The sequence below is a fragment of the Neolamprologus brichardi genome, chromosome 15 (genome assembly GCF_056152115.1).
Source record: "Neolamprologus brichardi isolate AB-2024 chromosome 15, ASM5615211v1, whole genome shotgun sequence".
In the NCBI taxonomy this organism is placed as follows: Eukaryota; Metazoa; Chordata; class Actinopteri; order Cichliformes; family Cichlidae; genus Neolamprologus; species Neolamprologus brichardi.
The window spans coordinates 16,680,117-16,693,409 of NC_142118.1; the positions used below are offsets into that span (position 1 = coordinate 16,680,117).

At 38.5% G+C, this 13,293-nt stretch overlaps 1 protein-coding gene across 4 annotated transcripts in view; it reads right to left on the minus strand.

Moving 5' to 3' along the window:
- The window catches only part of ryr3 (ryanodine receptor 3), a 108,991-nt gene that overhangs the window by 20,340 nt on the left and 75,358 nt on the right, over window positions 1-13,293 (minus strand). For all 4 annotated transcript variants that reach the window (XM_006792684.3, XM_006792682.3, XM_006792686.3 and 1 more), the window contains 25 exons: window positions 12,518-12,687; window positions 10,927-11,147; window positions 10,408-10,498; window positions 10,055-10,195; window positions 9,353-9,516; window positions 9,173-9,251; window positions 8,920-9,009; window positions 7,920-8,063; window positions 6,965-7,027; window positions 6,791-6,866; window positions 6,569-6,692; window positions 6,192-6,307; window positions 6,021-6,088; window positions 5,804-5,925; window positions 5,622-5,671; window positions 5,480-5,540; window positions 5,106-5,344; window positions 4,719-4,800; window positions 3,523-3,653; window positions 3,254-3,372; window positions 2,668-2,866; window positions 2,346-2,440; window positions 1,943-2,088; window positions 1,635-1,722; window positions 1,446-1,538 (listed from right to left, as the gene is read on the minus strand). In XM_006792684.3, the coding sequence (XP_006792747.2) occupies window positions 1,446-1,538; window positions 1,635-1,722; window positions 1,943-2,088; window positions 2,346-2,440; window positions 2,668-2,866; window positions 3,254-3,372; window positions 3,523-3,653; window positions 4,719-4,800; window positions 5,106-5,344; window positions 5,480-5,540; window positions 5,622-5,671; window positions 5,804-5,925; window positions 6,021-6,088; window positions 6,192-6,307; window positions 6,569-6,692; window positions 6,791-6,866; window positions 6,965-7,027; window positions 7,920-8,063; window positions 8,920-9,009; window positions 9,173-9,251; window positions 9,353-9,516; window positions 10,055-10,195; window positions 10,408-10,498; window positions 10,927-11,147; window positions 12,518-12,687 (2,972 nt within the window). The remainder of the gene's footprint in view (window positions 1-1,445; window positions 1,539-1,634; window positions 1,723-1,942; window positions 2,089-2,345; window positions 2,441-2,667; window positions 2,867-3,253; window positions 3,373-3,522; window positions 3,654-4,718; window positions 4,801-5,105; window positions 5,345-5,479; window positions 5,541-5,621; window positions 5,672-5,803; window positions 5,926-6,020; window positions 6,089-6,191; window positions 6,308-6,568; window positions 6,693-6,790; window positions 6,867-6,964; window positions 7,028-7,919; window positions 8,064-8,919; window positions 9,010-9,172; window positions 9,252-9,352; window positions 9,517-10,054; window positions 10,196-10,407; window positions 10,499-10,926; window positions 11,148-12,517; window positions 12,688-13,293) is intronic.

Genomic DNA, 13,293 nt, shown 5'->3' on the forward strand with positions numbered 1-13,293 from the left:
TATTGTCATTATTAAAGTTCTTGAAAATTGAGAGTTTAGATATTAATTAATATGAGAATCTTCAATTCTTAAAGTATATATATAGTATGTATATACATATATACACATATACACATATATATACATACATATACATACACATATATATATACACATACATATACATACACACATATATATATATAAATAAATATATAAATCAAATTTAAGTCAATTTTATAATATACTTAAGGGGGCAAAAGGTGTTTCACCTACAAACCATTCAAAAAGATGAATCGCAACCGAAGGGACCAAAGTGGAGTCTTTCATCATAAATCATTTAGCAAGCAGAGTCCTTCAAAAGGTGAGAAGCTTTAAAAAAAAGCTTTCCTCTGTGAGAATTGAACCAAGACACTCTGAGAGTACCAATAAATCAAATGCTCAGCCAAAACAAATAAATATCAAACTTTCTCTGTGTCAGCTGGTTGAGAGGCTGCTGAACGACATGCTGTCATCATCTAGATTTTTAAGAGACTTTATTACCACAAAAATGTCAAATGTAAACCTAGCGTAGGTGTGAATTTAGGAGTGTGAACTCATTAAGTTGATTTATAAAACAGCTCACATTTGCATATTTGTCTTGTTCAGCACGTGTTAAAGGGGCGATTAAAAACATAATAAAAGTGCTTGTTCAAGTACGTTTTCTTTAGATTAGCAGAACCTGTGATATTGGAACATCAACAAAGGATATTCAGATTATGCTTTTCCAAAGTGCTGATATTATAAAGGAAAGAAGAGCTACGTGAATTCAGCTTAAACCCAGAGATGATTAAAATGTACTTTCCTTTATCTGCTTCATGAATAAGGACAAAGGTCATCTACAGTCTTGTGAAAAAGAAAGTTGTTGAATCGAGATTTTAACAGGATGCATAGTCCTGTGAAAACTTTCATTTTAACATCACAGTATAATAAAGTCCCTCCTTAAAAGGAAAGAAAATATTCATGTTATAAATTCATATTAAAAGAAGCTCAAAGAATGATTATTATCATCTGATTACCCATAAAATCTGATCAGGACTTCTAACATGGTTCATTCTCAGCAAGGTGATAATATTTGTGAATACTTGTTATTCATTAAATCTAGTTAGTCTGACCTTATGACATTTTTCTTATTATCAGTTAAATCTATAGTAGGATCACGTCCAATAATAGCATGTTAAGTTATATTTCATATTTTCTTTTTTTAATGACATTTCTTACTTTATCAGATTCAGTTATATTGTTGTGAGCGTCAGTTAGTGTCTAATCTTTTTTACATCTTACATTTCACATCTCTTTTTTGGATTTCTTTGTGTCAGCTGAAGCTGAGTGATACAAAATTAAAACTAAAGATATTTTAAAGCTGTTTCAAGTTTCAAATCATTCTGACACAGGAGCAAGTCAAAGACCCACATCCCCATCTTTACCTTGGACATCTTAGTCTTGCCTTCACCAGTTAGGAAGCCCAAATTGTTGATTTCATTCTGAACCACAAAGTTTTGCTCCTCACGCTTAAAGTTCTGGATTCAGAGAACAAAGAAATAACGTGACTGGAATAAATGAGTTAATCTTGGTATTGTAACTATTATCATGAAAGACTGGACAGCGAGGCTTACATGTGACTTGCACCAGAGGATGAAGATCTCAGCCACCATCCTAAAGAGCTCAGTGGAGTCTCCGTCCGGCTCCTTCAGCCACCTGGACCTGGAGTGGACAAAGACATAACGCATGTTAAGCTGGGAGGACTTAATATTTGTCAGATTACATCTGTGCAGGACTGGACCAAAAAAACCCAAAGCAAAACAAACAAACAAAAAAAAACCCCTCAGTGTATTGAATGTTGACATAAAAATTGCAAAATCATTAAAATCCACTAAATAGCATTTTAGAGATGGTCAAGAAGTAGCGTGTATATATTTTGCACCTGTTGTTGTCCACATAACGAATGAGCATGGGGTAGAAAGCATAGAGGTCCCTGCAGAGCACAGCAAACTCGTCCAAGATGAGCAGTTCTGCCTCCTGGTTGTCACCTTTGCTGTCAGCTTTCAGCAGCTCCTCTTCAGCCACCACCTGCATATGCAGTGCATAAACAACAATCAGTTTATTAGTATGAACATCTTCAATAATAATCCCATCTCTCCATCCTCTCTCTGAGCAAAGAAGTATTTTTATTTTCCAAAAAAGGATGTAAATATACTGAAAGTTTACACCACAACTTCAGCAGCTATTAATTGAGTCAAAAAAAAGTACTTGAACCACAGACGTCACTTGACAGTGGATATAATGTGCAACTACAACAGCATGTACAGTATATTTTAAGCGCTCACCTTCACCGTCTTCTTCTTTAATTTATCCAGTGTGGGCAGGAAATGGGTTCTGAGCAGATCTGCTCCAGCTTTGCAGATGATTGGCTGAGAATAGACTGTGAATAAACATCCGGAAATTATTTTCTCGGCTGAGACACTGACATTTTCAAGAATAAGCCAGCTTTTGCAAAAGGTCTGAGTCACAGTTTTAAAGAACACAGGTGAAAAGTCATCCCTTAGTCCCTGGAAAAAATATGTTAGACAGCATCTCCAAATAATTTATTAGAATCCCACGACTGGAATACATTTACTGACTTCTCTAACAATAATACTGGGGGCTTACCGGCAATCCTCTTCATCCAAGGAGCATCATCTATGCCCAGGTTGCTGTTGAGGATCTTGAGGATATTTCCCAGAATGATGCTGAGGTGTTCAGAGGTCACCATGGTGCAGCACTGAGCATCTGGGGGCGAGTTCTCTGGACCTTTCTCCCACCAGTAGGACAGATAGTTACACAGCATGGGAAGGATTACCTCTATAACCTGCAGCAAATGGGCAGAAGGCTGAATGTCTGAATCAGAGTGTGTGTACTGTGACATAAGTGAGATTATCAATGCACAGCTTCCAGAGTTGATTTTATATATTTTGCTATTTTTTTATATTTCGTATTTTACATTTATTCAATAATATTAAATAAAATACCAGTTGATTAAAAGGTTTATTTCACTTATGATAACTATAATAACAATCAAAATTAATGGAGCTGAGGCTGAGATGGCCTGACTTCCAGTGGCCTGACCTTTTATGCTTCACCTTGGATTGAGCACTTCCAGTAATACAAACTAATAGCATGTAAAGTAGTCAGCAGTTGCAATATAAAAATCCAGATGTTTGTTTAATAATATTAATATCCCATAAACTCTTCTGACCTGTGGCATGTCACTATAGCGAGCACCAGACTCTGACACATCATTGACGTCTTTGAGAAGTTTGTCAAGACGAGGCATCTCTGGGCACATCTCCTCCACTGTGTCAGGCATACTCAGGACTAGAACAGGAAAACAATCGCTGTGATTAATCACAGAGATTCTAAAAGCTGGCATTCTTAAAACCGCCTAATAATAGTATATGTTTATCAAAAGACATTATATAGTAACAATCAAATTAAAATAAAAATGAGGATCAGGGAGATTCTTACTGGCTCGCTCTCGAGGGGTCTTGGTGTTGAAGACTGAGAGTGGGTTGTGAGCGTTTAGATGAGGCTCCAGGAAAGCTACGGGCATGGCTCCAACCAGAATCGCCAGGCTCTCCCCCAGTGCTGGCAGATGCCTATTTATGATACAAATCAACATGTAAATTTGCATAATGTGATATTACTTATGCAAAATAAGCACACAGATAAAGACACTAGTCAAATGTCAAAATGTACAAGAGCAAGTTACTCTTGTAGGTGGAAGATTTTACAGGTGCCAGAAATAGGCAAAGACATATTTTTTGGCTTGTGTTTGTTTGTTTTTTTTAACACTTCTTTTTTTCTTTTCCCCTGTTGGCAATCAGAAACTTTAAAACTTCACCGCTGTTATTTTTACAGTTTGACTTGGCTGAAAGTTTCTCATTCAGAGCAGCTTTTTAAGATGTTAGTTTTGGGGAACCGTTTTTAAAATTTCTATTTATTTAGTTATTTACTATTTTAAGTAGATCTATATTAAATACAAAAATGTATAATTTCAGTCAAGACCAGTGAAACCACAGTGAAAAGGAGATCCTTGGGTGGAGGTGGGTTGCAAAGTGGCTTGCAGATGCCCAGCAGCTGTGGCAGACTAAAGGAGCTATGAAATTATCAACTAGATCCAAAGAAAGGTGTCAGCTTATGTGAACTGACTTTAAGATCAGGTGATCTTCCAAGATTGAGGATCAGACTGGCTTAATGGAAGCTTGAACTTAAACAGTAGGCTTGATTTTTGCCTTAATTTTGTAACAGATGCCCTTTCCCATAAAATGTGCATATAAATCAAAGTACATCATTAAACAATGAAGTATTTAATAAGTGCATGTGGTGAAGGTGTGGTCCTCGGCTCAGCTGCAGGGAAGGGGTGGTGCCAGGAGGCAGGTGAAGCCACAGGTGGTAGCGACTGGAATGATGACAGTGTCTTTTCTTTTCATAGTGAAGCAAAAGACGAGCATGGTGTGTGTGAGCTGAGACCAGCGCTAAGTAGAGACTGTAGCATTGTGTGTGTACATGACAATAAAAACTGAGAACTGTGAACACAGCCATTGCGTGTGTGGGTCCATCTTACAGTGCACACAGTATGTTAAAGAAAAATCTTGTCAGCCATATCATACTTACCTGTGTATAATACCGATTTTCTGTATTAGAAAAGTTTTGCCTCCTACCTCTCCACAAACAAGTTCTTTCCTGTTCCCAGAGAGTACAAACATGTCAGAATTCTGTAGCAAGACAGCTGGACGTCATCCACTGAAACAAATAACATGCATCCATTAAACATCAGCAAAAAGAAACGAGAAACTTTGAGGGAAAACCAGTATGAAAAATAGGAAAGTATATTAGAATATTCCTATTGGAAAATCCATATAATAGGAATTCTGTGCAAACTGAGAATATAAAGAAGGCTTTCTTTTTCTAAATCAACTGTTTCCCATCTCGCTTTTGGTGTATTTAACTGTATTTTGTTTATTCTTTTCACTTTTCTCTTAGCTAACTATGATGAATAACTACAGTATGACAGTAGAGAACAGCAAACACTGAGCATGGAAACTCACAAAGCAAGTCCACTCCAAACTCGTATGTTTTGATATGCTCAAAGAGGGCAGTGAGGATAGGCAGCAGTGCCACTGTCACATAGTTTATGCTTTGACTGACGCTCTTCATCTGGGCACGGGATTGCATGAACTTTCCCAGTTTCAGCATCTCCAGCAGCTTCTCCAAATCTTCTGCTGCATTCTCAAAGAAAGTCTTTAACCCGACTTTTACCAGCTCCGAGCCAGTCTTCATCACTGTTCTGTAGGAAGGAGGGAACAGAAAGGCTAGTATGCATGCAAAAATACTTTTTTTTATGAGTTAGTGGTTTAAAGATAATACATGCGTGTCTTTTATTGAGCTTTATTACAAGTCTTATGAAGTAATACGCACTTACCTAGTGTCAAGTGAGTGAGTAAGGATGTGCAGACAGCTCACCATCATTGCTGAATCACTTCCTGTGGGATATATTTAATATAGATACTGGAAAGGATTGCAAACAAAAAGCCACACAAACATATGAACAGAAGCAACCTTACCAAAGAGAGAAATCCTGTGTCTGACAAGAGCTGCCAGCTTACAGAACAGACTGGAAAAGAAAGGAAGTAAGAACGAAACTGAAGAAGATGTTAGGAAAAAGCAACCGAGTGAAAGAAAACAAGAAAGGGCTTTATGAAAATACAAGAAAACACACTGATCAGCAAAAACATGATGACAGTACCTGGTGACCATCTCCTTCTCTTTATTGGAGGCACAACCACAACTGCTCAGGTTCTTACTAGGTGTAGACAGGAAGTACAGACAGTGGTTTTTAAATGTTTGATCAGTCAGGGGAAGCAACACCTGGGAAGAAGAAATAAACACTTTAATTAATAAAAAAAAAAAAAAAGTAACTACAACAGCACATCAGAGGCTCAGTTGCAAACAGAGCTCCCAACCTTGGCAAAGAACTTGATTTCCTGGTCATGAGGGGATTTGTCGGTCTTCCCACTGGTGGCCATCGCCTCTGGATTAACGATGTTGAACACCAATGTCAGCCAAGGCTTTTAGCACTGAAAAGTACTAAAAAAGTACATCAGCATCTGTGTATAAAAATGCAGCAGACTTACCAAGATGAGCAATGAACTCCTGGGCAGAGTCAACATTCTTCAGCAACCTCTTAAGGAACTTGTAAGAAAAGCGTTTTTCCATTGATGATGAATCCTGCTCCATGTCCTTCAAGCCTCTGTGAGACAGAAACACTACTGACTACTAGAAAGTCAAAACTTGAAGGTACTAACTGTAAATTTTGAGATAATAACATAAAATTTTGAGACAGCAACACAGCCAAAAAATGCTTTTCCAGTAGTGAAAACAAGCATCCGTAGTAGCAGAAGTGCTCATTAGGATTTTCCCCAAGTTTTCAGGATAGCACCGGTAAAGTGCTATACAGTTGCCTAAATTTTCATTTATTATTTCTTTAAAACGTGAGCATTAGGAGGCTGACCTTGTGATGACATAGCCGCTAATCTGCAGGAACTTGAAGAGCTCCTGGGCCTTCTCTCTGTCTCTGTACTTCTCTTTAGCTGTCAAGGTATCATAGGGTACCAGCAGTGGGTGGGTCCCTCCTCCTGGACAAGATTGAAAAGTCATTTCAGGCGCTTTCTTTTGAACACAAATAAATAACACCTCGACTGCTGTTCATAAAACGTCACTACGATTTGCACACCTTTGCTGACAAGCTCAGTTTTCTTCTTCTTGGCCCAGATGTTGTGGTAATTTTCTGCAACCACCTCCACCATGCCCTGCAGAAACAGAAAAAGTGCAGCTTTACTCAGTTTTTTTTGTATTTTGTATTAGAAGATACATGGGAACATTTAGGAAGAGTCAAATGAAACCCAACCTGTAGCTCTCTCGACAAGGTGACATTGTGCAGATCCATTGGAGCGGGACTGAATCCATTAATCTACAAAGTAAAAAAGAAGCAAATTGCTTTTGAATCAGTGTTTTAGCTTTTGCACATTTTGCCAGCTAACAAAAAACAGCAAAAGATAATACAGATGAAAGGATATGATGGATGGCTGTGATTTATGAACAGCAAACGGAGAAGTTTTAACTGCCAACATCGCTAACAGACTGAAAATTCATTTATTGCCCTTCCACTGTCATCCCTACTGGATCTAGCAGATTTAATATTTAGGCTACTAAAAGACTGCAAGTAAATGTTGTAGACAAAATGCTAATATATGCATATATCCACACTTTACTCATAGTCAAGTTTTTTCCATGCTGCATTTCTGCCTCAGTGGCTTTTAATCGAAGATTTCTCAGGATCTGCTAAATGTTAATTGTAGAATTTTTGTTCATTGACTCAAAAATGATCCCTACCCACGCTTAAAATCTGTGTTTTAAATGCTACGCTGAAAAGACTAGCAGTAAAAATATCTCCTGTCTGAAAAAATGTGAATATTTTCTTTTATTTATTTTACTACAGTACGTGCTTTGAGTTCTCTATGGATCAAAAAAGACTCTTTAGTTAAAAACAAAGCAGACATTTCTCAGTTCCCAAAACACAGATTTCCATTAAAAAACTGGTCTTGAGAAATTAAGCCTTCATTAAACTTGTATTCATTACTGATACAAGCGATCGGGACTGTTGCTTGGTGTTTATTATTCTTGCATGACAACAGTGGTCCTGCTATTTACTTTTTAATGGGCTCCTGTTATAAATGATGTCTGCTTTCTGTAGCGTGAATCACCAAAGACGGAAAAATGAAAAAGGAGCATCTAGGGAATTGTTGTCAGCTGATGAGATAGTAAATATGCATCACAAAAGGAAACATTTATAAATGTGTTACCTGGGACTCCGAGATCTTCCGCTGTTTTTCGCCCTCTCGTTGCTGGAACATCGCCTCACCCTCTTTGGTCCTCTCAATGTTCCAGCCCATAGCCAACATGCTCTTCAGTGACTCTCTCACTGGCCAGCGATACGTTTCTCTCTCCTACAGAATGAACACATTCACAGTCTAACACTCTGTCCTGTAGAAGACATGCAGGACTATATAGAATAGGCCTACAGACCAGATGTCACAGCTTAACAAAATGTGAAAACATTTATACAAAAATCAAACAAACACATGTATTTCTTTTCAAACTTCTGATAAAAATGTCCTTGTAAAATCATTACTTATGATATGGCTTTTTTCTTTCCGCCTCAGAGAGTTTTCAGAACATAGGTGTGTGTCTGTCCACCTTTGATAGTGTATGAATTTGTTTGTCTGTGGCTCCACCCTTGCATATTTTCTGGCTACCTTAGCAGGAGTTTTAGAGTTTATCTTACAGAGTATATTTGGCCTTTACCTCTAGTTTTTCACCAAACACCTGACACATAACCTGAGTGGTGCATTTGCCCCTTTGGTGGATCCAGCCACTGTTCACAGAATTATGAATGACATAGCGAAAACGATTGTGAGATTTTGATCCACCATACGATATCTTATAACACATTTTGTTACCAATGACTTCGTTTTTCAGCATGACAATGATCCCAAAAACACACAATGAAAATAACAATTCTTTTCTAGTCTAATTCTTCTATCCAGCCATAGATTGGCCTCCCCAGAGCCCAGACCTCAACATTTTTAAAGTATTGTGAGATTATGTTGACAGAGTACAGAACAAAAGGCAGTCAACATCTAAAGAAGAGTTTTAAATGTCTTTCAAGAAGCCTGGAAAACTATTTCTGAAGACTAATTAAAGAAACTGACAGACAGTTGAGAGTTAAAGAATAAGGATGTCCATAGCAAATAGGGCCATCACACAGCTTCCTCAGCTGTGTGAGCACTAATGTGCACGTACCTTCTCACTCAGAGATTTATAGGGCTTCAGGAGTGGATGGGTTTTGGCCTGCTCATCCACAGTGTCTCCATGTTTCCAGCCCACTGACATCTGCAACACAGTTGCATTTTATTAAACCATGAAATGTAAACAGGTTTAGTAAAATGGCTGAGACTACAAAGTACAATTACAACTTTGCATTTCTTTGGATTTTTATAACATAAATCGACTCCAAGCATGAGTGAAGAAAACACTGAGAACACGGGGCACGAACCTTCTCTGAGGACCACTTGTCATGGGAATGCTCTGCATATTTGTTGGCAATGTACTCAAGTTTTTCAGGAAGGGAGATACTGAAAAGTCAAAATTGTCTTTAAGTCATAACATATGAATAAAAACATTTAGAAACATGAAACATGCTGCTTTAACAAGGCTGCATTTTTAGAACACTTACTTGGCAGTGTTGATGGGTTTGGGGTCAAAGTTACCCTGTGCGTCCATTGATGCCTGCTTCTCCAGCGTTGCACCTAAACTGGAATCCACAAAGTCTGGAGGCAGGGCCCCAGCGATTGCACACAGGCATGACTTGGCCATTTTGAAAAGTTCAGCATCATATTTCTACAAAATGTAAGAAGAGAGGGAAAGAGGTGTTTAGAAGTTTCACCATTTCACTTTTATTTTTTCAGAACGTGTCTGCTGAGACTACTACAGTGAAGCAGAGTAGGATCAGCCCCCCTCCCAAAAAGGCATGAAAATGAAAGCTGGAAAAGTCTGCACCATGTAGTGACCTGTCACAGACTGATAAATGATTCATCTGATTTGGCTTTGCCTCAGCTGCACTGCTCACAAGCACTTCATTGAGCTTTCACTTCACTGCCTCTGACTACTGAGATCCACACTCAAGTGTTGAAAACTCAAGATTTAAAGAAATAAATAAGAATATATTTTTTAAATATCCCAGAACAGAGTTTTAGAAGCACAAGCACCACTCAGCTACCAAACATTTTGTTCTGCAAAAATGCAGATCAGAAAAATACCACTTCTAGTCCTGGTTCATTATCGGAGAACAACAAATACGCAAAATACAGAGAATTTTTACAGCTCTATGCACACTGGGCCAGCTCATCTTTAATAATAAATAAATTCCTGGTTGTACCTTATGAGAAAGGGAGTCAAAGATTCCCCAGAAGAGTTTCTTGGTGAGAAGGAGCTCCTCCTCAGAGGCAGTACCAAAGCTGCCCATACCAGATGGCAGGCAGTAGTACTTCCAGTTCTGCTCGTAGTGATTGGTCAGCAGCTAGAAATAAGAAACACAAACACACACATAAATTCCTGAATATTTTTACACTCCAATTGCGATTGCTACAATCATGTTGTTTAACTCTGGAAGTTAGGAAGACAACGGGTTCCCAAATTTTACATTCCAGTGATTGCCTGTGTTATTTCTTCAATAACCTTTTTGACTCTTACATCAAACACATATTAACAAGAAAGTGTTTTGCGTCTCACCCGGAGAGGTATCTTGCAATATTCATTGAGCATTGGAACGTCGAACACCAGACGTCTGAGCAGCTGCTGCATCATAGAGGGACGCAGGTGTCTGTGAAATAAGTGCAGAATTACATCTGTGTAGGCGGAATAGGATTTTCTCTTATGTACATGTGCTCACATCCAAGAATATTTTAAGAACTGTGAGAAGGAAAACTTTTATGTTGTAACCTTGCGTATGTGGCAGGCATATACTCTACGCATCATGCTGCACAAGTCCAGGTAAGGACATGGATCAAGGTCACGCTAAATGTGTTAAATTTACACTGAAATTAAAGCAGCTTGAGCTGCTATAATTTTCTACCATCAGACAAAATTTGAAAATTTTACACACAAACAAAAAAAGATGCAACCATTGAAACATTTGAAAAGTGAAGCCAGTGCCCTAAACCTGCATTATTTTTAATGGCCTGCAGGGGGAAAATCCAGATTTCTTTCATTTAACTCAGCTAAGACTAAATAAAGCTAAAGAAGCCTTACTTGCAGATTGCCAGCAGACACTCTTCAATGGCATCCCTTTGGGCTTTGGTGAGTGAGCGGCCTTTTGACAGCCTGTAGATAGTCTGCAACGTGGAGTCAACCAGCTGTGCGTGGTGCTCTGTGCTGCCAAAGAGAGCGGCACAGCGGGTCAGCAGAGGCAGCAGAGCTGAGCCGATGTACCTGTTCATGGCCAGCGCAGTCTCTGTAGTGCTCAACACCTCCTGTGAGACAGAGAACAATGCATGTAACTGAAAAAGGAAGAGCAGCCCAAACTCTACACGCAGAGATTAACAGAAGGTGGAAGTGATTATAGGTTCCGCCAAATGTAAATATTATGCAGTTCTCTAATAGCAGAAAAGGACAGCAAAGCTGAAGAGCTTCAATTTCCACTGATGTCACAGATGGGGATAACTGATTCATTAAAACCAAAGTTTGAAAAGTCTTTCTGTAACTTCTTGTTATTTTTGTGGGAAACAGGTGTTTGTGATGGTGTCATTTACCTTTTGCATGTAAATTAAGTTCCTGATGGATACTTTTCAAAACTGGAAATGGCTTACTGTGAGCCATTCAACCATAAATAATGGCCAGACAATTTGTTAGTAGAAAATGAATCTGCACTAAGAGCAGTGAAGGTGGGAATTTGTTCACAATTTTCTCCCTTTAAAAAACAAAAGAATAATAACAGAGCAAAGTAAAGGACTAAAGGAAAATAACCATAGTTGAACTAGTTGATAATTACTTCGCTGTTTTAGACTATATTGCGTTATATTTGGTCCATAGACTATACATAAGACATACATAACATATTTTGGGTATGTAGAAGTGTGATGAGAGCAAAGGTTCACTTAATCACCTGTCAAGTCATTTTAAATGACTCCAAGTGTGTACCTTCGATGCACAAATTCTCCTTACAAAGAGCAAAAACTCACCAAAGGAAATCCAAACTTTATATCTAGTTTCTTATCATCTATCAAAGCTCCTCGGTCTGCAGCTTGTTTTTACCCTTTTGCCACTTTCAGGATCCTCTGGCTCATTGATTTGATTGACTGTCAATCTGTGCTAGACTGATAAATGGATAATTCAACCAAAATATTTCAAAATATTTCTTTCAAAGTGCTCGCAACTTCCCAGATCGTTCTGTGTAGCAAATGACCGGATAAATTGGGTTACGAAAAAATGTAGTTTGAGTGTAGTTTTTATACTGAACTGTTTAAAAGCTAAGGGTGACCTGATCAGTAGGCCGATTATTATGTTAATATTTCTGAAAATTTGCAACAGGCTTAGTGACTGTTCTGAGCAATCGGTGCTCATGTTTGATAACATTTACAGATTTGATGAGCAAACTAGAAACCTTCATTTCATTATCAGTAAATGACAGAAGACTTAAGATCTCAAAAATGTAACAGGAGCAGAGACGACAGAGACGATTACACCTGTCAGGTATAACTAGAGCTTACATCCTTTGCATTTGCAGAGACTAAAATGTACTTTTTCAGGAAGTGGATACAAGTTCTTTGGCAGGTAGTCATTGACAAAATGGGACTTTGATGGTGAAAGTGCGTGTGTGTGTCGTGAATGTTCTAGGACTTACCGTGTCCAGAGACGCCGAGGCTCGGAGGTCAGGCAGGAAGCCAACCTCCAACATCTGGAGCAGGAAGCTCTGGTCCTCGATGCCGTAAACTCTGTCCAGGAAGAGCACCATGGGGGCCTTGTGGTCGGGACAGAAACAAGCTGACATGTCTGGTTCAGTCACTGTGCCATCTGAAGGTTGATGGAGCAAAACAAAAACCAATGAAAGGGATTCAATGAAGAAAGTTTCAAATGCAACATGATTTTGGAATAAAATTAGGCTTTAGAGTTTAAGGGAAATGTAATCCCAGACACGATAAGCTGAGGAAACCAAGCATAAATGTGAAATGTATTTATTTTCTGGTGTTCTTGCTGTTGAGCATCGTTGTAACCCATAACTTTATAAGCAAGGCACAAAGTAGAAAGGTACTAAAAACACAATGCAGGCATATTTGTTTTCCACAGAGATTTAGAGGGAAGCAAAAGCTCTCTCCTAAGTGATGTCTCCTGCCATTGCAAAGGCACTTACAATAATATACGTCTAGTTAGCAGAGCTGTGATGATACTCTGCAGAGTTATGAAATTATTTCAGCTTCCTTAATCTGGCAGTACAACACACATGCTGTACCAGGCAGAGTTTTTATTATTTGCCGTAGGCAGTAAGGTAATGCAGCATGTTTGTTCAGCAGGATGTGGCAAAAACTGTTTGTGATCTACAGCAGCCCGGGTTTGCCTGTCGAGTATAAATTAGATTTTTAATCAGACTACCATGCACCTTCAGCCTTGAATCTAAACCAA